This window comes from Trachinotus anak, unplaced genomic scaffold (assembly GCF_046630095.1).
Source record: "Trachinotus anak isolate AG129_WGS33_773 ecotype Australia unplaced genomic scaffold, CSIRO_AGI_Tana_v1 ptg000012l, whole genome shotgun sequence".
Classification (NCBI taxonomy): domain Eukaryota; kingdom Metazoa; phylum Chordata; class Actinopteri; order Carangiformes; family Carangidae; genus Trachinotus; species Trachinotus anak.
The window spans coordinates 8863588-8888752 of NW_027273863.1; the positions used below are offsets into that span (position 1 = coordinate 8863588).

The 25165-nt window shown below is 42.9% G+C and overlaps 1 protein-coding gene across 2 annotated transcripts; it reads left to right on the plus strand.

Moving 5' to 3' along the window:
- The first annotated feature begins 154 nt into the window (after positions 1–154).
- On the plus strand, positions 155–25058 carry LOC139628523 (TSC22 domain family protein 2-like). Of its 2 annotated transcripts, XM_071490242.1 has the most exons (4): positions 181–2723; positions 11985–12059; positions 22601–22652; positions 23139–25058. In XM_071490242.1, the coding sequence occupies exons 1-4, from the start codon at positions 841–843 to the stop codon at positions 23502–23504; spliced, it is 2376 nt and encodes a 791-aa protein (XP_071346343.1). In that variant the 5' UTR covers positions 181–840; the 3' UTR covers positions 23505–25058. The 2 variants fall into 2 exon arrangements, with proteins under 2 accessions (XP_071346344.1, XP_071346343.1); XM_071490243.1 differs by lacking the exon at positions 11985–12059 and having other exon boundaries at positions 155–2723.
- Positions 25059–25165: the final 107 nt, after the last annotated feature.

A 25165-nucleotide genomic window follows, 5' to 3' on the forward strand; every position in this document is an offset into this window, starting at 1 on the left:
CATTCTCACTTATTTCATCTCGGTTGCCCGTACGCTGATGGTAGTTTCAATTTTTCCTGCGGTACCTGAAGGCGGCGCGAATGGTGATTCTCAAATGTCTCGTACGTAAACACCCTTGCGCACCCTGCCTACCCACGATGCAGCGCGGTTACATACAACATAGCCATCTTGTCAAGAGTGACTGAGTGAGGGAGGTAACTGTGGGCGCTGTTTGGACTCTCGTTTGTTTTAAAGCGTGAAAATTAAGATTGTTTCCCCCCCGCGACCGCGGTTAGCTTTAAAGCAAGTGCCGCCACCGACTGATTTCAGGCAGGAGAAGTGAGGGGGTACAACGGACCGCTTTCGGGAAGATGTCTCACATACTTGTTCCGACGTAGGGGGAGTGTACAGCAGCCAGTTGGCTTGACTTGCTAGCTAGCTCGGTGACTGGAGGGCTGCGGGCCCTCCTCAGCCTAAAGTAGCTCCCGCAGCTGGGCAACACATTGTGCGACAGCGGCCGTTTGACAACTGCACACCCGGGATATTAGCGGGCCGGTCCGGACTGACCGAGAGCTCTGGGTCGATCCTCGCACTGGAGGCCGGTGTCGGTGTCTGAAGCCGCATTGCTGGACAAGACGACACGAAGAGTGGCGTTGCGTTATGAGCCCATGAAACGCAACAGGAGAGCGAGAGAGGAAGAGGGATGGCGCAGATTCATCTTGATTACAGTTAGCTAGGCTAAATAAATTGATGCAAGAGTGCCGTTTAATATGATATAACCTTTTAAAAGCTGCAACCAGCTCGTCCCTTTTTGACGGAGGATAAACATAGCCATACGGGACTTGGAATCAGGCGGTCAATATGTCGAAAATGCCGGCCAAGAAAAAGAGCTGTTTTCAGATCACAAGTGTGACTCAGGCCCAGGTGGCAGCTATAGGTGCCGCCGACGACACGGAGAGTCTGGACGACCCGGACGAGTCGCGGACTGAAGACGTGTCGTCGGAAATGTACGACATGTCGCGGGCTGAGTACGAGCCTGCGTGTGACAGAAGTTCATCCGAAGAAGCCCTGAATAATGCTGGAGAGCCAGAGGCGATCAGTGTTATGGCCCCATCGCACATACCTCAAGCCGGTCAGTTGTCTTCGCTGTCAAGCAATCCCGTTGAGTTTCGAAAAGGTGGAGTGATGGGTCCGGCTCAAGGCGGCCAGCAGCCGCAGGGAAGCAGCGTTACGACGGGCTTACCCCCCATCACTCAGCCTGGAGCGATGCAGCAACAGCCCGCTCCAGCAGCCAGCGCTGGGCCGGCCGGCGTGTCGGTGAACACACCCCAGCCTGCTGCAGTGACCAGTGCGGCTCCCTCTCCTGCCACCTCCACGGTGAGTTGCACTTCACGCTTCAGGGTCATTAAACTCGACCACGGTACTGGAGAACCCTTCAGAAGAGGCAGGTGGACGTGCACAGAGTTTTATGAGAAAGACTCTGAGGGCTCTGGAGTGAGCCGGACTGTAGACAGCATTAGGCATGCCAGTGCAACACTGGACCCTGCTGCTGACAGAGACAGTGGGCTCGGGCTCACAGGAGGCTCTGTGGTTGCCCCGGCAACACACTCAGGTCAGGGCTTGGGCTCCATGGCGGATGCTGCTCACTCTTCATCCCGCATGCATTCAGTGGAGACGCTTCCACAGCAGCAGCAGCAACAAATCCACCATCAAAACTTCAGCGCCCGTCATCAGGGTGTTAGTGGGTCGGCCACGCAGAGTGCTTTCTCCAGCAGCAAGCCGACAGCTGTCCCGGCTCAGTCAACAGTCGGAGGTCTACAGCCTTCTGCTCCCCAGGGCGTGCTGCCTGTTGGACAGAATGGCTTGCCCCAATCTGGTGTTCATATACAAAAGTCCTCCATCATGCCTCCCTCAGCCCAGCCCATCGCTTACCCTCCCCAGCAGCAGCAGCAGCAGCAGCAGCAGCTTCCTATGGGCCACCCCTTGACCAGCCAGTCATCTGGACTGATGCAGAACCAGACAGAGTACTATCAGCAGCAGCAGCCTACTTCCATGCAACCGGGCCTTTCCACTGGCCAGTCCCTCCCAGTGTCCAGCCTCTCTGCAGGGCTGCAGCCTGTGGGACAAGGACCCGCTTCGGTCATTCCTCCGGCCTCTGGGGGGGCTTCTGTGCCAAGTCAGGTCGGAGATATTGCCGGAGCAGGAGGGGGCTCTGTACCTACTGGACAAACAGCTCCAGGCCTCATGCAGCAGCAGACTGTTGGAATGGGAGGTGTCGGGAGCTCCATGCTGGTTGGTGGGTCCGCTCTGCAGCAGCAGACTGTGAGTCAGTATGCTGCCGCTGGACAGCCTCAACCCCATGGCCTCCACCCTACATCCTCCGGTGTACAAAATGTGCCTGCCATCGCAGTGAGCTCCAGTGTACCCACCACTGTGCCCACTGCTGTGCCCAGTGCCTCCAGTGCAGCCATGCCAAATGTGACAGCTTCCAGTTTGACTCTGGGTCAGATACCCCACATCAAGACCCCAGTGGCTTTGGGGATGCAGGGCCTCACAGCAATTGGATTTGGACAGGTGGAGGGTGGTGATGGAAGGAAGTCAGAGGGTCTTGTCAATGCACAGTTTCCTGTTGTCTCTGGGAAGGAACTGGTGAAGCCCCTCATGCCTGAGAGCCTGCAGCTCACCACTCCAGCTGTCAACAGCCTGTTTGGAATAAACATACCTGTCGACGGGGAGGAGGACAGGTAATAAGTTTCCCAATCTTATTATTAAATGTGAGAACATTCTCATCCCTGTATGTCCCTGTATGTATGTAATATCCACAATACACACGATTTGAACAATCACATACAGACAGCATATAAGGAAGGGTCCCATCTCGGTGTGCAGCTGTGCAAAAGCTTGTTACAGCAGACATGTTTGGGAGGTTGCTGTGATCACAAGACAGTGGAAAGCCATAGCTAAGGCAATGACTATTTTAGTGTTGGTCATGTAGCTTGTCAGATGAGGAACGTTTCCCCCTTTGTTTCAGGGAGGTATGGAGGGAGGAAGAGTGAAGCGGCACACAAGAAGGAAATGTAATATTTGTTGTTTCTCATTAGTGCCTAAAGAAATGAGTGGAGTGTAGCACACTTGAGGAAAAACACCCATGGCTTCCCCAGCACAGGCAACAACTTGTTAAACATACACATGACTTGTGTAATATTGTGACTCCTTGTGTGTGTGTGTGTGTGTGTGTGTGTGTGTGTGTGTGTGTGTGTGTGTACTCCTGGTCACTCTGCGAATGTGCTACATGTCTGACCTTTCAAGAAGTTAGTTCCTGTTCTGGGAAAGACTTTATAACACAAACATAGTGGAGAGTGTTTGATTTTGTGTTGCCATTTTTATGATATCATGGTTTCTACTTGCGGCCCCATCAGGCTCTTCCCTCAGGAACGTGCTAACAGATGATTGTAGAGCACTGGCTGAAATAACAGACATGGTAGAGGTTTTAAATTTGGGCATTTTAAAAAAAGATAATTAAGATAATATTTCAGGTTGTTGTTTTGTTTTGTCTGTAAATGGCAAAATGTGACTACACAGATATGTGCTGGTCATTTCGCTGCTGTCAGTTAGGCGTTGTGACATTTGAGATAAGTAATCTTTTTCTCAATTCCAGTTTTAGCTCTTTGTTTCACTTGTAGATGCCACTCACGAGCGGAAATGATAAGTGCCTGAAATCTCTCAGTGGTTTCCATTTACAGTCTTACAGATATACCAGGATGTAGCCCAGACTAGATATACAGACTGCACAACACTGGCACTCCTTTCTCCACATGTGTTTAGATTTGTTTCAGTTTGTCATGTGCACTTAAGAGAAACTTACAGCTTGTAGTCTGTCTTTAAAATCCATTTCTTGTGCCACATACAACTTTGACACTTTAGACCAGCCTGACCCTATGTGCCCCCCTCCCCTCAGACAACTGAGCCCCCCACATGAACATTATTTACATATATTAATGGATTTGCCACTCCTATTATTCTTTGTCTGTTTGGGAGATAATCATGTTTCTAAGTTTTGGAACTACTGTTCACATAATGCTTTGGGGGATATAAACAGGAAGTATAACATGGATTAACTGAGTTACACTGTGGGCTACAACTCAAACCCTGTTTTTTATTAACATGTATTTGTTTAGGTTTTGTTGAACTGGCACCATTGAAAGCACGCCAAATTAGTCATTAGCAGTTCCTGTTTGCAGTGTACGCATGGATATATGGAAAACGATCCCTATTGCTTGTATACTGAAGAAAACATCATGATTTTCAGGCCTGTGCTGGAGTTAGAAGTTGATAAGTGGGTCAATCAACAGGTTAAATACAATAATGAAAATGTAGCTGTTTTTAGGAAACCAGGAAGCACCTGTCCTGTTCACCTCACACAGTGCCTTTAGCCCCTTCCGCAGCCTGTTCACCTTCAATATGCCTCACCGTTCTGGAAATGGACGGCGTATCGTTTCCATACCGACTCTCTGCACTTGCGTTCTTACGGCAGCTTTTTAGGCTTTTTTGCAGCTGGATCCTTTATGGTGTCTTAACATATTTATAGTGATAGTGAGTTACTACAGTTGAGGCTATAGTGTTGATGCAACAGCAAAAACATTTTAAAAAAACCGAGATGGTTGAGAATGTGGAGCGAGTGAAGTGTGACAAAGGTCACTTTGTTCATCTGGTTATTTTTTAGGGCTTGTGTCATTCGGACTCGGCTGTTCCTCAAACAAGTTGATGAGTTGATCCTCTCTTTCCTCTGTCCGAAACTCAAGCCATTTCGACCAGCTGACTTAGCTACGAGCTGATTGGCTGTTGAAACAGATGACATGCCTTTTGTTTTAAAACCAGCCACTGGCAACTTGACAGGCTCAGGTGACTATTTTTTTATTTTTTGGTCTGAAACTGGTCTGAAACGGTTTCGTTATTAAAATTATTTTATTCCCTAAAAAGTGCCACAGTTTTTATTCAGGCAGTATTTACAATTGCTATTGAAGCTCTTGGGGCACATGATTTAAACTTTTTAAAATCAGTTACTCCTCAGGTGATAACTCAGTTAGTTAATTTGTAATGACAACAGGCCAAACTAGTTGAGACATACTTCTATTAGAGTTGTGCTTCAGGCTGTGTTGTTTTTTTTTTTTTTCATGGTACCTATGTATTGCTTGTGAGAAGACCGAGCTCCCAGGCTGATAAGAGCAGGGGTCTCTTACGACAGCCAAGCACTATCAGACATTGAGCAGTAGTCTTTCCACTGTGCCCCTATTCTGCCGATAAGAGACCTGACAGTGGGGTGTGTCAGCCAACTGTGCTTGTTGTCACGTCATGGCCCTTTTTCTTTTGCAATGCAAGCATAGGTTAAATTACTGTATATTCTGTTTATGGCCTTTGGATGTGGTTAAACTCATACCCCAATGTATAGCAGGCATACACACTGCCTGTGTAAATCACTCAGAGCCATAGCTGACTGGACTTATCAGCTGTTGCTGTTTCATAATAATTTTTTTTTTTTTTTTAACCACTGATGCAGCATCAGTGCAGTCGGTGCTTTGTACGTCCTACCCCTCTGATTGACTGACAGACGGGTCATGACAGTTGTTCATCTACAGATGAGGTGCTGAATGACAGTCTTTTGCAGAAGCAACTGTGGTATGCTCAGAAGAGGTGGAGGAAGCTGCAGAGTGAAACTTGTGCCTCAGCAGGCATTTTAGCTATGCTCGATACACCCCCACCCCTCCCTCCCTCCCTCTCTCCCTGCCTCCTGCCAGCTTTTTTAGTCTCTTGCTTAATTTCTACATTTCCAGTGCACTGTTTATTTTGTGTTTTGCTGTCCCACACACCGCACAAAAAAACACTTCCATTTTCTCCCCACATGGACTACTTCAGTAGCTGATATCTGTAATCTGAAAAACTCAAAGATATTATATGTACACGCATGCACCCACTCATATACACACTATTGACTGGATGTTTAAGAAGGCTGGTGACTTAACACAGGTTGCACAACTTGGAAGAACTCTCCTGGCCATTTCTTAGACCCCACTGTTTGTCCATGTCTTCCTCCAACCTGTAGTTTTCCCTGTGAGTAATTAAAGAAAAAGAGACATAGACTAGAGATTGAAGATGTTATTCTCAATCTTAGAATATTATTTGCTCGGCTTAATGTTTCCCAGATGGCTTCAACAACTGTAGGCGTAAACTAACATTGTCATAATGTCTGTGTTGTACTCACTAAGGAGCTGCTTCTATTTTGCAGGATGATTTGCATAAATGTATTGCATCTGTAGTCTGTGTGTAATTGAAGTGCTGGGGAGTCATGGTTTCTTGTCCCCACATAATGGGAGCTTATGTAAAATCATACTCCTTAGGAGGTAGGAGAGAAAGGGGGGGGGGGGGGGGGGGGGGGGGGGGGGTGTACTGCGATGTAGTGCGATGTAGTGGAGCAGTTACTGCTACTGTGAATTGAGAGACTGTGTCTGTGTGGGTGGATGAGGGGTGTGTCTCAGCGCGTGCTCATGTATGTGTCCGGCTGCCCGAGCTGGGGGTGGAGGGCTGCTCGCTGAGGAGAGCTGCATGGTCAGGCAATACTTTAAGACAGATTCACCACAGACATTAACAACTTCTTCACTTTTAGCCTAGATGGACTTGTGTAGGCGTGTGTGTGTGTGTGAGAGAGAGAGAGAGAGAGAGAGAGAGAGTGACACAGAGAGGCGACATGTACCACAGGGTTTTTCCCTCCTCTCTGTGACCTCTGCTTTACTGCTGTATCCTGTTTTCAGTCAGTCCTCCACACTGCTCTCCACCTTCTATTCATTTTATATTCCTTAGCTCATTCCCTGCTTCCGCACTGGGGCTCGCGGGTCATATCATATGACATTTTGTGGGCACATTTTATCCAGAGTGCCTCACAGAGGGAGAAGTACACACATTTTTTTGGTTGAATATCTTCGCCCTCATTAGTAATCACAGTTCTAAACCTGGCTGCCACCATGAATGCTGTAATACTTAAAGCACCAGGTCTAGTATCCCTGCAGGATCAGGGATAAAAAAAAATGACCCAAGTATTAAAAAAAAAAAATAATAATAATAATTAAATGCAAAATAATAATAAATAATGTATTTTTACATTTATTTGTTTATTTCTACATTTATTTATTTAAACATTTATCCTTAGAGATTTTTAAAATTTTATTTTGCATTTATTTATGTATTAAATTACATATTTCTGCATTTATTTATTTATTTATATTTGTGTCATTTTTGGTCCCTCACACTGCAGAGGTAATACATTTGACTGTGCATTTAGCAGAAGTGTAGTGCGCTGAACTGTTTAACAGCTAACTGTGTGTTGTGTGTTTTCTCTGCACTAGTCAGGTTGTTCCTCTTCTGTGACCCCAGCTGTCTCTCAGCCCCAAAGCTGTTTCAAAAAAGAAAGATGAATTGTCTGTAGGCTTTGCCTCAGTCATCATCTCCTCCACAGGTATGGAGGCTCACCATTGTCCTGACAAGCACAAGAACGTCACCTACTCAGTCCAAGGGGGGATGATGGTGCTGTGCTGTAGATGAGCTGAGAGGATCCTTGTTCTCTTGATTTTGGAGAGGGGCACATCTGTGACTGCTTTGTACTTGTGGCTTTTTCACCAGCTGGAGAGAAACTAGTAATTGTTATCATTATTTCTGATTGTCTTTCTTTTAATTCATTATTGTATTACATTAATTAATTGGCTATTCTATAAAATCTTAAATAATGTTACGCAGGTGATCAGCACTTAAATATATCTTCAAATTCTTTGATCAGTTAGTCACCTGTTTGTCCTCAGAGTTACCCAAAGATAAATGCTGTTATTTTCCTGGGCAGGTCTGGAGACTAGTAGGACCGTAGAACAAATACTTACAGGAACTAAAGTCCTGGCATCTCAAGTAGTGCAAAGATTAGGCAAGTTGGACAAATAACGACAACAGATTAAAAAGCGTTACTTGGTTTAAGACATAATTTTTGTGATGAGCCAACAGAAGGATTACTCTTTGTCTTCCTTTATAACGTGCAACTGTAATACAACCAGGATATTTGAATCAGTGTTGCATGGAGAGCAGAAAAGGGAGGCTGAAAACAGGAACATCAAGTTGTCAGTTTCCAAATATTCTCCTCTTCTCTCTGACTACTCCACAGATTCGAGCATTGCGATCCTTTAAAACTGTTCAACTCACAATGGACAGTGAAACAAAAAAGGAATAGAGATATCGTCTTTTTTTTTTTTCATTCCACACATTCTTCTTCCTTGTCAAAACCTGGCAATGGCATTACCCATAATGCAACTCGGCAGTCAACAGTTGGGTTAGCGATTCGGGCGCATTATGCTAGAAGTGGCTACAGTAGTCTGGAGCCTGAAGCAGAGATGAGGAGCGGGCTGCAGAGGTCTGGTAAACTCTGTTCTTTCTAACTCCACTCCCCCAGAGTTTTTCCATTTTCAGACTTGTAGTCTTCAGCTGCAGCCGACACGCAGCCACCTCTGAGGCAACAACAGGCTTCATACAACTTTTCTTGACATATGCAGCAGTATTCCCCAGCACCTGAAAACAGACGTTGATGTGTAAAGGTGGTGGAGTTCCCCTTAAAATACATCATGGCAGAGAGAGAATTTTTCGCTTTAGTTCCTCTCATTTCCTGTCTTGTTTACTCGGTTTCTCTCATTTTCGCTCCAGTTTTTTTAGTTTGGGGAAGTTGACTTTTTAACCGTTGTTTCAGTTTAAAAAATAAATTCTGGCCTTTATATTTTGATGCAACAGACGGTGCTTGTTTTTAGCCTAAAAGCTTTTTTTTACACAATAAAGCAGCTTGTGTTTCCCAGTTTAAACCCTGCTCCATGTAAATGCCCTGGAAAAAGGGACTTTTTTGGGAAACTATGGCCCAAGATCAAAAAGCTGAATTAGGTTCCTGGGGTCATCATGGGGATAAAGATCCTGGTTTCCCTGCACTAATCTAGGCTAATCTCCTCCAGTGGCCATGCTGTAATCATGCAGTGGCTCTGGGTGCTCCCTGTCTTCTATTTCCCTCGCCTACAACCCATAACCCGCTGAAAGAAACTCCCACAGGGCAGCTGAAATCTAAATAGTTTTGACCTACTTCTGCTCTGTGGCAGATGGATGGATGGTGCTGAGAAGACAGTAAGAGTTTTCAACGCTCTTTCAGCCTCTCCCTCTTCCCTCTCCACCCCCTTGCCCACCCAATTACTCTACCTGTCCATCTCCTGCCACCCCCACTTTGCTAGTTGCCCCTCAGCCCTCTTTCCTGTACCACCAGCCTCAACACACCAAAGCAGAATGAGAGGGTGTGTAATTGAAATGGTCGACTACTGGAAACACAGCTGAACACAAGCAGCCCAAGTCGACCAATCACGATAGTAGAGATGTGCGGATCCAATTATTATTGCTGGTATTGTGTTTAAGGTTACATCATGAGGCTAAAATAAACCACACAGCAAATATACACAAATAAATTGAATTTAAATGAATTCCAAAGGAATTTATTTGTTACCGTCTCTGAAATGTATTATCTGGATGGCAGATTATACCTGGGCTCTAATGATCCAAAAGGCTGCGAAATCTGCCATTTTCCACGACAGATAGTGGATGGTCATCGAGTATAATGAAGTTGAGCAATATCTCTGGAATCCCTTTAGCCTTCAGGTTGTCCGCTGGAAGTTCATCGCGTTTCTGGAAAGCATCAGCGAGAGTCTGCTGCCTGGTGGTGTCGTCTTGTCCTTTGGCTAGCATGAACTCCTGCTGCTCTTTCACGTGAAACCTCTGCACGTGCTTGATTAGATTGGTTGTATTGCACGACGCAACCGTACTTCCATCCCCCGGCACGCCGGCTTTACAGGCTAAAATATCTCCAAACAAACAACTTTTTAGTCAAACCAACAGCTAACGTTGTTTGCCCGTTCAGTCACACACTGAAGTTGCCGCGGGTTCATGGAATATGAATTGGTGAGGTGTCTCATGTCACGTTATGGCGGGTTCATGGTCCAGCACAAGCTGCAGACTGGAATCTGGATCGGTAAGTGGATCGGCCCTGTCCGTCCAATATCTGATTAGTGAATGACGTCAACATTGGACCCGATACCCATATAGGATGGGATCAGGCCCATCTCTACATGATAGTTGTGTTTTTTTTACATGGTATCTGTTGCTTGCATAGTCCCAACTTGCCCCGCTCTTTAAAGGGACAGCTTTGGTGAGACCTCTGCACGACGCCTCCACAGCGCCTTAACACGTTCAAATGTATTTTGACACATTTTGTTTTCTGTGTTCCCTTGCCCCCGAGCTCATCACTTGAGGCAACAGTGGGCTTAACACTGTGAATATAGTACAGTCACACTGAAGGAAAAACCATGTGTCATGCTGCGGGTAAATGTGTGACAGCAACCAGCAAAAATGCACCAGAAGGTTATTTTTGTCTGCTGCCAGGTCATACGTTTGCTTTGGGGCAGTATCGGGCAAAGCCTGAGCATTTGCAGCCATGGTTTTTGTGTCAGGTTAGCTTATGTGCTTCAAGAGAGCGGTTCAGAAACAGAAACAGGTTTTTTTTTTTTTTTTTTTTTTCTTGTTTGCACTTTTCCGTCGGGTTATGTGTCCCCTCTTTCTGTCCTCCTCACCCTCCTTACTCTGGGGCTTATGGGGGAGATGGCACTTTTCAGCACTGCTGAACACACTGACTATTCACTTTACAAAGAGGTGCTTTCATAAATGGATATTGACATGTTACATTTTAGTCTCACAAAGAGAGCCATTGAGAGCTGAGTGTTTGCTACTTGAAAACAGGGAATGATGACTCCTCCAGTTCTTACCTCATTCATGAAGAGGTTTCTGGACTCCAAGTCATCTGACCTCGATGATTTCAGCCGATAGCTCGCTTGTGTGCGGCTCCGGGTTCTGAGTCTTAGTGAAAAGGAAAGGTTTTCTGTGGAGGTGTGCGATTGCCACACGTGTGTGGAGGTTTTTTTCTTGCGCTGTTGCCCGCAAAGTAAAATCAAGCAGGAGGCAGGGGAGGAGGTTTGTGAGAGTGTTTAGTCATGAGGTAATGTGACAAAGTGAGTTTGTGCCAGAGATTTCTAGGAAAAGAGCCTTGGCTGCTGTTATATTCACATACAAGCTGTAAATCAACTTCCCCAGTGCTCTGTGTGTGTGTGTGTGTGTGTGTGTGTGTGTGTGTGTGTGTGTGTGTGTGTGTGTGTGTGTGTGTGTGTGTGTGTGTGTGTGTGTGTGTGTGTGTGTGTGTGTGTGTGTGTGTGTGTGTGTGTAAGTGTGTGTGTGTAAGTGTGTAAAAATGCCTATCTGCCTGCGTTGGCTCAATCCTCTGTGTGCATACGCTCATGTCAGTGTGCATGTACATTTGTGTGAATGTGGGAGAGAAGCAGTTAGTTTTGAAAGGCAGGAGCTAGGAGTGTGTGTGTGTGTGAATAGGGGTCAGAGTGGGGGTTGGGGGGGGTTTCCTTTCCCCTTCCCGACTTACATCCCTTGGCGTAGAACACTGTGTACTTGTACCAAATCACCAGCAGGAGTATAGGAGTTAATGTTAAATTCTCCTCTTTGCTACCACAAAGAGATAAAAGCAGTTTAAAGTTTTTAGCTGAAAACTAGAGGCTATGGCTTTTTTTCACACTGTGTGTTAAGTCATAAGTGATGACCAGTATACTGTAGGTGAATGGCCTGAGGGAGGCCCTTAAAGTTTATGAAGCTGTCCTCACCTTTGAACATACATTCCTGTGTTGAGGTCAAGACTCCCCTTCCCCAGCCCCTTTGCTTTGCACTGTTTGAATGTCCCAAATGTTTTAGTGAAAGCTTAGAGCCTTTTCCACACAGTACATGCGAAAGGTGTTTCCTGAGGTGGAATGAAGTTGCGTGGGTAAACATTTCTAGGAATCACAATTTTAGTCTGCTCTCACTGTCTCTTCTCTCTTTCCCTGAATGTGACACAGGAACCCATCCAAGGCTTTCTACCAGGCCTTCCAGTCTGGCAGCAGATTAAGGGACTCAAAGGCCCACAGTGATAGGTACCGTACTATACTGGATTGGACTGGACAGGCCTGCAAGAGTGTAACAACATGTGTGCCGTGTTCAGTAGCAGTGAGCTTTGCTTTCTCCACGTGCATGGACTGAGTTTGGAAACAAAGCCTGGCAGCAAGCACAGGATTGGCCAATAGCTGCTTACTTTGGCCCTCTTTCTGTAACAACATATACTGTTTGTGTCACTTCAAATTTCTGGTTTGTTTACTGCCTTGGTGTTATTTCCATTTGTTTGGCCACATCTCTAACGTCTTCTGTGCCAGCTTCATTGCTGAGATCTTGGGATCCAGAGACAAACAATCGATCGGAAAAAGTTTGTTAACAGATTGTTAACAAGTTTAACCCAGTTAGGGCTGCAGCTAACAATTATCTTTATCATAGGGGTGGGTGATGACGATCTTATACCGTGGATGATCTTACTTTGGCATATGATTTACTTTTCAGATAAATTTTAAACTAAAACTTTCAAATCAAAACACTTACATATATCATATCATGAATAAATAATAATAAATACTCTATATGAACTAAGCAAAAAAAAGCGTCATTGGTTGTGACACAATTTGTAAACGGCATCGGGTGAAGAATAGCGGCGAGCTGACAAACATCCAAAAGAAGTAGCGGAAATATACGTATCACCTCCATCTGGGATTTTCACAATAAAAGCAGCATGGAAATAAGATGCAGATTGTGAATGGCGATTCTACTCAAAATAGATCACCCCTCATCATCAGTTAATCTGATGAATCTTTTCAATCATCCATCCATTTTTGGCTCTTTATCCATAGCTAAGCGAGGTAGTCCAGCCATCGCTCTACACAGAAAAAAAAAGTGTCCATCACAGTTTCCTTGGTGAAGTTTTTCAGTGTCTTATTTTGTCTGACCAACAGTTCAAAAGACAAAGATACTCAGTTTACAGTGATATAAAACAGTGTTAGTCTGATAAGTCCCAATATATCGACTAATATTAGCTAATTGCAAATATATCAGTATAGAACATTTTAACAGAATTTTGAGAAAATCAACAAAAGAAATGCAAACAAATACGTGTTTCAACACACTACTGATACAAGCGGTAGGATTCGGTTCATGAAGTTGTTGGTGCTATACAACGGTGCAACAAGATGACATAAATAAATACGTGCAAGTCAGACCTCAAACAGTGAAAAATAATGTAGACAACATGAGAATATGGCATTTCTGTTTGTTTCATGTATTAATGTGAGGACGGTTACAGTCTGCACACAGATCTGATGTGGAGACTATGGACAGTGGAGCAGAATCTTCAGTCTGTTTCCATTGAGCTTTGTCACAATTTGCTTTTATTGATGCACCAAATTGAAGATGTGCATGAAAACAGGTAGATGGAAACACACCTAGTTTCTCCGTTACAGTTTGTGTTCCATTTTTTAACAGTAAAATCTCCCGCTCAGTATATGTCTGGGTCGCAGTTGAAAAAATAAATCCAATGGATTTTTTTTAAGATTGTTTATATATGTCATGTGTTTATGTTTTAAAAAATTACTAGTGGCTCATATATCATTATCAGACAGTTCTCAAATAGTGAAATCAACATCATTTGACCAATGAGCAAACAGATTATAATTTTCTGTCAATTGATTTATCTACTCATTGATTTAGCTCTTACTCCAGTTATCAAATCAAAGTTATTTGGAAATGAAAACAAAGATCATACCCATCCTAACATCTTTGTGTAGTAAAAGATGAAACAAAGTTAAACTTAAGACAAGCACAAGTGACATGATCAAAGTTGGAGCAGGAAGTAGCTGAAGTAGCTCTTCAGTCTAATAGACATTTTCAACAGGCACTTGTGCTTTTAATTGTATCATTCATGTGAATTTTGACTTACAGTAATTTGGTAAAACTGAGTGTTTACAACAGTGTCTGGTTGTGTGAGTGCTCATGTCGCTTTAAGTACTGGCCTCCATTCCTGTGATGTCTCAAGATCAGCTGTTGATTTAAAAGTAAAGGGTAATAATAAATGGCCAAACTGTGAAAATAATGATATTGTTAAAAACAGAACATTTTAACATCCTCAACTTGTTGCTCTGTTTTCTAAGTGGATCAAAGAGGTTGAAGAGTGAGCGAATGTTACCTGTAAGACGGGACCTGAGTGAGGCCTAGTTTCTACTGCATCACTCTCCCCACTGAGTTACTGTGATTCTGTCAAACAATTTTTATTCACTTACATTTTAAAGTTAAGACACTGCAGTAGGTAGATATATATATATATATATATATATATATATATATATATATATATATATATATATATATATATATCTTTTGACGGCACTTGCTCATTATACAGCAATTATGTATGTCAGTAAGTGTCTGTATGATATATATATCACACAGACATATACATATATACATATACACACACACACACACACACACACATATATACATATACATACATATATATATATATATATATATATACATACATACATACATACATACATATGTGTGTATATATGTATATGTATATATATATGTCTTTTACAAAAATGAAAAGGGAAGCACACCAAACCATATCTGAGTGACAGGAAATGAAACTGTTTTTAGAGAAATATACAGCTGACGCACCATCACCAGCCACTGAGAACTAAACACACACACACACACACACACACTTGGTACAATAATAATTTCAGTTTGTTTGCCGCCTCAGCAGTTAACGGGTTAATCAATATTGTGATGATATATCTAAACTGAGATGTGGTGTTATTACTTTAAGGCACAATATCTGTTGATTCACTCTAAATGATTTGCCAATTCCATTCGTTCAGTTACACTCACAAAAAAAATAAGATGGCACAAATGGTGCTGATATGAGCCCCATGCTTCACTTCTTTTTTTTTTTTTTTTTTTGAGTGGAGCTGTTGTGGATACACAGTTTGGCCAAGGGCTGCTTTTGTTTCCATGGAGGCAAAGATAATCAGGGTATTGTTTCAGTCTCTGTGTTTGGTAGATCTTGGTGATGACCTTTGGTTTTGACCCTTAATAAGTCTATTTTATTCAGGTTAATTTGGGATCATGTGCAAAGGAACCCAATTGCGTCATATGAGACGTTGTGAAAGTGAAAAAGTGCTTAAAAATATGTGACATTTCGACAAAAGACGACGATTTAAAATTTCTTACAGAACCTTTTTACCATAATGCATCTATTTATAAGGCCCTACATGGAAATTATGTTCTTGATGACACCCCTCCATGATAGTCAGCTACGTAGTGGCACCTCTCCTCTAATGTAGAGAAAATAACATGCAAAGGAAAGTATGTATGTGAAGAAAACCTACATTTAATCAATGTTTCTGTCTCATCTATACCTCCCTACAGTCCCTTTTACGCTGGTCAAAAAGCCCACTGAAACCTGCTAACATCTGGCTTTTGTCAGAAAAGGGAAAGTGATCACTCCTGGGTCAAATGATTCTGCAATAATCGCGGGTAATAGCTCTGACAAGTAGTAACCTAAACACAACACTGGGGTGAATATACTAATTTTCACCTCTTTTCGGTGCTGCGATGTCTGTCAGAGCACAGACGCTGTAAACAGGCCTGCTGACAAACCAGAAACACTGCAGCTACACTGTGCTCGGGGATGAAAGGGTGAGCGCAGCCCCGAAATAGGTTTCAAAAACACGCAATCGCCAGTGTAATTGTCTCATACAGAGGCTCCGACACATGCAGGAGCACCAACCTAGGGATGAGATGGAACAGATCCTCCTTACCAGTCTGCACAGCAGCTAGCTGCTCAGTCTTTCTCCCATGCATCTGTTTGCGTGCTCTGTAAGTGCATGTGATGGCATTGCACTTTCGAGTTGTGTGTCTATGTTCTCAGTCAAACCAAAGGCAAAATTGTCGGGTTGTGTAAAAGGAGTCAATCGCCTTTTTTTTTGTTTGTTTACCGGCTTATTAAAAAACAGCTTAAATGCACTAATTTCGGTGTAAAAAGGGTATAAGTTATTTGACTCTACAGTAAGTTTATTGTAATATTTTGTAATATGTATTGTAATATGTAATAATATAATTTCTCAGCCTGACTAACTTCTCTAAAGTAGAAATATGTCAGACATATTGCTCGGGCTGCGTCGTCCAAATAAAAGTCGCCCATTTGAGCATCCTCGTGGCTCACATGGCACATTTATTATTATTGTTGTCCACTTCTGTCGTCCTCCTCAATGATGTTGGTTTTGGGCTTTTCCACAAAAAGAAACTGCTGCAGTGTATAAAACTTTGTGTTACCTTTTCAACAACTTTTTTTAGCTTAGCAAAATGTACATGTATGTGCTGATATTCAGGGCTCCAAGCACTGCAGCTGCACAGTACTAGAACCATATCATATTTTTCATGTTTACACTTTTTTATGTTATATGCAACCAGCAGAGACTCCAGGACGTTACTGCACCCTGTATATGATATGTGACTTGGCGAATAGTAGTTTTTGCACTTGTGTTTTTAATACAGATTAAACAAACGAGATATTAAGTGATAATTAGTGAGCTTTAGAGGTGCTGGTACGTGTATTCTGTTATCTTTAGACAGGGCCAGGCCAGCTGTTTCCACCTATTTCAAGTCTGTATGCAAAACCAATTTAGCCAACTGGTGCTAGCTTTATATTTAGTGTACAGACTTGAGTGGCATCAATCTTGTCACCTAGCTTTTGCAAAGAAAGTCAGTAAGTGTACTTCCTAAAATTTCAGTAGAATGTTACAGCAATAGATCCACAGACAAAAACGTTTAAATCTCAAAATAGAAATCTCTAAATGTTCAAAATTTAGACTAGATAAAACAAACAAGATTCTCACAGACTCTTGTATGTAGATCAACAACAGAAAACATTAGGAACCTTTTTGTGTATTAATTTTTTATCTTTGGATCCCATTTTGTCCATTATTTTTTCCACCATTCTTGGTGTAACCACACTGTCATCAGTTTCTTCACAGATTTTCGTATGTCTTCTTTGCACGAATGCAAAGAATGTACATTTGAAAAATAAAACCCATTAGACCTGTAACAGTCATGCCATTCACAGAGAGTTTTGATGCTTGCTTGGTTGCATTTTTAGCACTTCCTCATTTCATTCAATGCGGGGTTACTGCCCGTGCCTTCCTACATGCACAGCTTTGTAATGTAACATAGATAGTGGAAGTTGTCAGGTCTTGGATAAAAAGTTAAAGAAGATATAGCTCATCTGAGTGTGAGGAAGACATCCTCCCTGTGCTTTTGGTGTTGATTTTACTGTACTTATGCAGTGCAAAGCAGCATGCCCATGTTGGAAAAATAAGACCAGAGTTTACTCTCTAGAGGCACCCGTGCATCACAAATGGTAAGACTGACTTGTGCACCTGTTATCCTTGGGCATATGATCAGTCCCTCTTCAGCTCTGAACTTGTTTCATCGTGTCTCAGGTCGAGTTAAATAGACCTAGCTTGGCTTTTCCTGTGTTGTTGAAGGAAACTTACTGTTCTTGAATATGCCAGCAGTTCTGCCAGAGGCCAGGAATGACAACTATTCGATGCTCAGATGAGTTATTCGCCCTCACTGCTCCACTCACCGGTGCTCTGTGTGAGCATAAACTTTTCAGCCTCTAATGGACTTTTTATTGACATTCCTATTTTACAGCTAACAGTGAATAGGGAAACGCCAAACTGTACCCAGAGCTTATAAACGTCAGTCCTGTTAATGTGGAAGGTGAAGTTTACAGAAGTGCTGGTTGCATAATCAGTGAAAGAGTGAGTTCAAACCCTCATTAGCATTGTGTTTCATCTTGGCCCAGCCCTTAGGCCTGTGGGTCTTGACCTTACTTACATCAGTGGATATGCAGTGTTTGCTCTCTAAGGCTGGTAATACAGAGGAGGTGGCTTTATCATGCATTCGATATATTTAGTTTTTGAAGTCAGGCGCTCAAACAAGTTCTTGACTTCTTGAGATCTAGAGGCTTAAACAAGATCATGTGTGTCAGGAGCCAGGCACACTCGCTCTATTGAGCTCCAAAACACTACTCACTCACGCTGTGGTTTCCAAACTCTCCCCCCCAGTGCCAGTTGTTCTTGGAAGTTCTACTTTGAATACCAGATGTTGTCCTAATATGGTTTTGACATGATTGTTGTTCCTGCTTGCTGCATTGTAACTTGTACATTTTGCGTCTGAAGTAAAGAGTAGTCACCCAAAACATGATGACCCAACAAAATCATCTTACCCACTTTGACTCCAGGAAGCAGAACTACAGTTTATCATCCAAGCCTTGGCTCCGGGCATTGTGAAAATCTATCTCAGACTCTTTGAGAAGTATTATTTTGCATTGATGTTTTCCAGTCTCCTAGTTACAAACTGGCCTGTCAAATGTCCTGACACTGACAGGACACTTAGGGGGGTATTCCCCCCCTTTTATTCTCTTGTTTCATCTCATCTCATTGTTGCCTTCACTGAAGTCAACTGTTGGAAAACCTCAAGAGAAAATGTAATTCAAAGTCATTAAGACAAGGAACTACAACACAGTATTGTATTCGGGTTTAGATGACAATGGAGCTGAAACCAAATTTAATCTGCAACAATTATGATAAGTTATTGTTTTAGTCAATTCCTGGCTCCAGGAATGTGAAGATCTGCCGATTGCTTTTGCTTTCTATTGTAGTAAACAGGATATCTTTGGGTTTCAGAGTTTCGGTCAAACAGGACAAGCAGAGTGAATATGTTGAGTTGGACTCTAGAAATTTACTAGAAATTTACTTTTTCAATAATTTCTTATACCAATCCAATAATAATAATACCAATAATATCCAAATGATTGAGAAGCTAATCGAGAAAATAACAACCTGTGGGACTGTCACATGAAGTTCTCTTTCTCAGGTTTACTTCTTTTGACAAAATAGCAACTTTGGTCTGTTGCTTCTGTAATCCTAAGAGCGTCTGCCCCCCAGCCTTGTGTGAGTCTCCTCACAATTTGTGTCTTCAGAGCAGCTGCCTTTTATAATGTCTTTACTACTGCACTCATTCTTCATTTGGATCATCTCCGTACAATGCGCTTCTGATGAATTAATTAAAGCTAAGGATTATTGTGCTTGTATTTCATTTTGTTTAATAGTCCAATTTCACCAAAAGTCATAAAAAAAGAAAAATACAAATACACAGCTGTGAATTCTCATCTCTTATTCATGTGAATGGTGGGACGCCCCGATGGATTGTGATTGGTTGGTCCTCTAAACTCTAAATCTTATCTCTTGGTATCGGTATTAATGTTATTAAATGGTTTGCTTTCAAAGAAAATCATGTCATTTATGTCTCTGAAAACAAGTTGAACTGTACACATCTGTAGAAAAGATGTCATCTGCAGTGCATTTACAAAGTTACCGCTCTTTTTATTTAAGTGTGACGTCAGTAAGTGTGAATCGGCCTTAAGTAGGTGAATACCGGGTCACAACAGATTATAACAGGCCTGTGCTGAATACAGTATGTGCATCAAATGCTGTGCACAATATGTTGAGATCTGGCTCTTTAGTAGAAGAATACTTTTGTCTTCTGCTCTGGGTGAAGCCACTGGTAAAGCGACGAGGGTGTAGCCCACAGACTCTATTCAGCCTGTAGTTTATAGAGTGAGAGATTCCTCCGGGCACAGGCCTGTTGAAAACTCCTGTGAGGGAGTAGAACTATAGGAGGGCCTATGTGTGACGCCTCGTCTAAATTAAACACACATTTTGTTCTGGGTGAAGTTGAGTTTGTGCAAGGTTTTTTTTTTTTTACATTTAGTTATGTAACCACCCCACTTATGGGGGGTCACATAATGGGGTCTCTGATGGAGAGAAAAAGAAACTAATGAGTGGGTACTGACTGCTGAAATATGTGTTTTTGTTTGTAATTCATTTCTCAAAGAGGTGTGTGTGTGTGCGTGTGGCCTGAGTGACACCATGTTTACTTTATTCAACACGGCTGCATTGTTCATTTTGAGATGTACATGCTTGTGGCTCATGTTAGACATTGTCATATCTGACGGAGATCAAAGGCAGTAGTGTAGGACAGGGGATGTGAGTGACAGCGTGTTACAGCAGCAGAAGTATGGGGAACATTCCTTCCCTGATACAGCCCGCTGATAACAATCAACCAGGCTCTTCCGCTGGCCTCGCACAGATTAATTGGATGGTGTGGAGGAACAGAACATCATGTCCTCAGTGGGAGTCTATGGTCAACCTGGTGGCTACTGAAGGCACTTTCCTTCCACATGGTGGCATTGATCTCCATGTCTATAATACAAGGTGATGTTTTTCCATCACCCTCTGTTACAGGTGTAAACCTACATTTATGATTGTTCTTAGAGCTCAACCGATAATGGTTTCTTTGAGGCTGATACAGATATAGATATTTGACAGTTAAAATAATCAGATAATGTATTGGCTGATATTTTTTTTTTTTGTTTTCACATAAAGAAATGAATGATGAAAAATGAATTTGTCAGTGCTCTCAGGTGAACAAGCTATAAAATGGGGACACTTTTACTTATCAACTGACATATATGCCAATATGGATGTAGCTGACAGCAAGTATCAGCCAATAATATTTAGCCTCACTAGATTTCAATGAAAATATCTACTAACATTAATGGCCCAGAGCAGAAAACCTAATGACTGTAGTGACTGTTTTACTGTTCCTGTAGTGTCACCCTGAGGAAGTGAAACCTCTTCACAGGTTGGCACAAAATGTAGCACACACAGTCATGGTTCCCCGAGTGTCTATTTCCAGTTACTCTGGTGATCCCCTGACTTTGACTTTTGCGCCACCAGCAGGTCAAAATTTCAATATGTCCAATACTACGCAATACCTGTCTAATACCTGACATTCCCATCAGCCTCCGCTGTTCTTTTAGTTTATTAACAAATGTTTGAAAGCTGCCAAACTAACATGGTATACCAAGGTACACATCATGTTAATTCATTAGCTCTAGGGCTGCACGATATGCAAAAAAATCATCAATCAGATATTGTGATTTTGATATGAGTCATGATTTCAGTTCCCTTACATCTATGATTTGTAGGTTGCGTTATGTCTGTAGCACTACAACACTTACTTGCGCACAATGCACAACAGTGTTGTGGCACATTTTACCTTTATCAGAAAAATTGCAGCTCCTGTGAATTTTTTTTTTTTTTTTCCCTGCAGCTCCTGTGATTTGCATATTGCACTTGGCCATATTGTAATTTTGATTAATTGTGCAGTCCTAATTGGCACCATGAATTACTATAGAGTGCTGGTCTTGTTATTTGTTTTTTCAGCCCCTGAAATAGCTCCAGCCGCACGCTGTGTGAACTGATTTGATCCACCACCTCTGTAAGTGAGAGAACAAATGGACCAGTTGATTGACGAATAGTTAATCTTCAAAAGATATGTTATAAAGATGAAGTTAACAAAGATTTTAAGATTTTAAATTCATTAACCAAGTAAAATTAAGTAATGTTTGGCACCCCTGGGCTTCCGTACCCCCTTCCCCTGCTGATGCAGTACAGTACAGTTACTACAGTTGAAAGGTCACTACGGGGCGGAGCCAGAAACACGTCAGATGTCCCTCCTCCTCCAGCCCGTCCTGTCTGGCTCCTCCAGCCGTCGGTTCATGTTACATTATTCTAAATGTGGTCGCTCTTCCCCCATTAAACCTCCCCCGGTGCGCTCCGGGGCCCTTCTTTCCGCCGACGCCGATGTAGCTCCAGCAGCTGCCGCCGCCATGCCGTGCACTTTTTCCTTCAAGCCGCCGTGCTGCCCCGGGGACCCGACCCGGCCCACGACCCGGCCCACGACCCCGCTGCTGTGCTACCGGACCCGCCGCAGGTAACGGCGGGAGGTGGCTGCTCCGCCCCGCATCCACACACCTGTACCTGTGGCTCTGTCTGCGAGGTGCGCCGGAAATACAAGTAGTTTGTGATGGAGTCGGACCAGAGAAACCAGGTCGTCGTAGCTTGAGAGAGTCGGGGGAATATGCGGGGTTTGACAGGTGGTACATGCGTGTTTCTGCCCGTCGAGACCGCCTGCAGCCACTGGAGACATGAACGCACCAACACTAAATACGGCAGGTTCACACCGTGACGCGTTGTTTGCACTGACGTGTACCTGTGTGTGGCCTGCAGCGCAACCTCTCTGCTCTTCCCTGTGAACTCAGGGACCTGACCTAGATTGTAGTTCAAATGTTCATGGTATGACCGAGAGAGTTGACAGGTCATTTCATATGATCTGTCCTAGATTCCTGTGGTGAGCTGGGGGCCAGCGGTTTGATTATTGCGCACCAATATATCATCTGCCTTTCCCCCGATTTGGGGTTTTTATTTCATTCATGTAGATTGTTGTTCGTTTTTATGTTCCAGTATTTTCTGCTTTTACCATCTGATGAGGGGAAAGAAACGAGAAGGCAGAAAAAAAGAGCAGAGCTTTCTTTCTCCAGGAGGCTTTGAGTCCTGAAAATGATGTGATTCATTCTGACGTGACTTTATCTGTCTTTTCTTCTTTTTCTCTTTTACAGTGCCTCTGGAACCAATGTTGTTGCCATTGATAATAAAATTGAACAGGCTATGGTGAGTAATCTCTTTACCACTCATCATACATTTCTCTGACTCAAATTTTGTCTCACTTTTTCATTTAAACTGATTGAAGTAGGTATTTAATGACATAGAACGACGGCAATATCAGGGAACATGACCTATACATGTATACTGTATTATGTTGCTGAGGTTAAGGCATTTGGGTTTGGACCACTCTTCCTTTTATTCCTAGAAGTAGTTCTTCCATCCAGCTGTCATGTCTGTCTTGACTTAATTTCATGTTTTTAAGAACCATAGGGTCTTTATGTGCTGTTTGTCTTTGCCTTTACAGACAAACACACACTGAATACACAGCTAGAATGACTACATTATAAATAACTTTAGCCTTGGGCTCTGTCCTTGTGTGCTGCATGTTAGAACATGATAAATCAGCCTCTGTATGACTGGTCTGCTTCTGGTTAGGTCCTACATGTTGGTCACTCAGTAACATATTTCATGCCATGTCCTCCTCTCCTCCAGGACCTGGTGAAAAGCCATCTGATGTATGCAGTGCGTGAGGAGGTGGAGGTCTTAAAGGAGCAGATCAAGGAGCTGTTTGAGAGGAACTCTGTGCTGGAGAGGGAGAACGCCGTGTTGAAATCTCTGGCCAACAGCGAGCAGCTGTCTCAGCTGTCCACCCAGTCGGCCGCCAGCTCCGGAGCCACACCTCCCCAGCAAGGACTCAGCCAGCCTCAGCAACAGGCCCAGCCTCCGCTTCAAGTTCAGCCTCAGCCTCAGCCTCAGTCACACCCCCAGCTCCAGCACCACCCTAAACCCCAGCAGTTCCAGACTCAGCCCCAGCCTGACCCTGGCCAACAACAACAACCCAACGTCACCTCCGCTTGAAGTGCATCTGCCCTGCTTCACATGGGGCAGAAAAAAAAGAGCATCTTCTCTACAACGTATTACAGTTAGTGTATGTGAAATTAAAAAGAAGAAAAAAAAAAAACAACTTTGTCTTCTTAGCCACCAGCTTGACCACAAAGTACAGTGCTCGTGTGTCTGTGTGTGAATGAGAGGATGAGTTTAGCAAGCAAGAGTGGATTTGGTGTTGGAATGTAAGTGCGTATGCATCTGTACTGTGGGCCTTTCCAGTGTTAATGCAATCATCAAGAGACGGAGTGACTTGGACAGAGAGAAAGTGTGTGTAGAGTCAGAGTATGAGTATCAGGGAAGGTCGAGGTGTTTTCTCTCCATCTTGGGTTGACAGCTGGGTCCGAGCTTCGGGAGAGGATGTCCTTTCTTGGACCAGGCCAGAGCAAGAAGAGCCTATGACCGGACCCGAGACCTGCTCAAACCGATGGATGTGGAAAGGGAGGGGTACGCCTCACATAAGGGACAAACAGGAGTGATTGTCAAAAAAGAGAGCAATTATTTTTTTAAATGAGATAATTGAGTGGGTAAAGAGTTATTTTTAGCCTTGCTGTTTCATGTTGTAAAGTAAGAAGTGGGAGAGAGTCTGTTTTTTCGGAGCGTCACACCGCTGCCGTTACTTTTACATCAAGTCCAACTCTTGCATCAGTCTTTTGAGTTCTACTGTTAAGTGTTTTATTTATTACAGGGCTGCTAATTTCATAAATGAACAATTTCATGAAAGCTGTTTAACAGTAGCCCATCGACTTGTTTCCTCTTTCCTTCTACAGTGTTTCAACAGATTGGCCGCACGTCCCAGGGGAGATGCTTTATATTTGTCAAAAATGTAGGCAAGATGAAATTCTGACAAATGTTTAAACACTAACTCAAATTTTTATGCTGCAGTTGCCAATTTACAGCTCGAGTCTAAATCCTGTATGAATGTACATTTTTGTATAGTATTAAGAGCCTTGATGGGTGACTCTTCACCTGTTGACATCAAATCTTGACATGAGCCTGCACAAGGCAGTTGATGAAGATTCAATTCTGTTGGTAGTTTATCTAAAAGTGAATTAGTATTGCCATACATACCCCCCCCCCTTACCTTATTTTTTCCATTGTTTTTCCTGAGGGGGCCAGGGGGGAAAGCTGTGAAATCATTCAACCTACTTTGTAACCAAAGATGCAAAGCTGTGTAAATTGATTATTTTTAAATGCACACATTTTTTTGTTTTTTTTTTGGTTACTTCCTCTTTCACAAAATATTTTGTTGCTGTTCAGCATGATCTGTAATCTTCAAACCACTTTCTTACCTCATTTTTATTCAGCACTCTTATTGTAAGATAGTCTGTGAACAGTGTAAATGGGGGGAAATGATGCGGCACAGAGAGAAAAAAAAATAACCTAGTGTTACTGACACTAGTCACAGAAAAATGAAGTGAGCCATGTTTTGTTCATTTAAATGGTGTTTGAATTTCATATGCCAATAGTTTTGTTACATTGCAAATTTTAATGTATTTAAATAAAAGCAATATTCAGATTCCAAAACATGTCTGTTTGTTTTGTAACAAAGGTCCTGAAACCAGTTCATTAATACAGGTCATAGTAAAATAATTCTGTTGACACTTGAAACCTTTTACTGCTCATCCTCAACA

Coding starts and splice junctions, on each gene's coding strand:
- LOC139628523 (XM_071490242.1), top strand. CDS start 841: ATGTCGAAAATGCCGGCCAAGAAAAAGAGCTGTTTTCAGATCACAAGT. Junction 2,724..11,984: donor GTCGACGGGGAGGAGGACAG/GTAATAAGTTTC, acceptor AATGTGACACAG/GAACCCATCCAAGGCTTTCT. Junction 12,060..22,600: donor TCAAAGGCCCACAGTGATAG/GTACCGTACTAT, acceptor TCTCTTTTACAG/TGCCTCTGGAACCAATGTTG.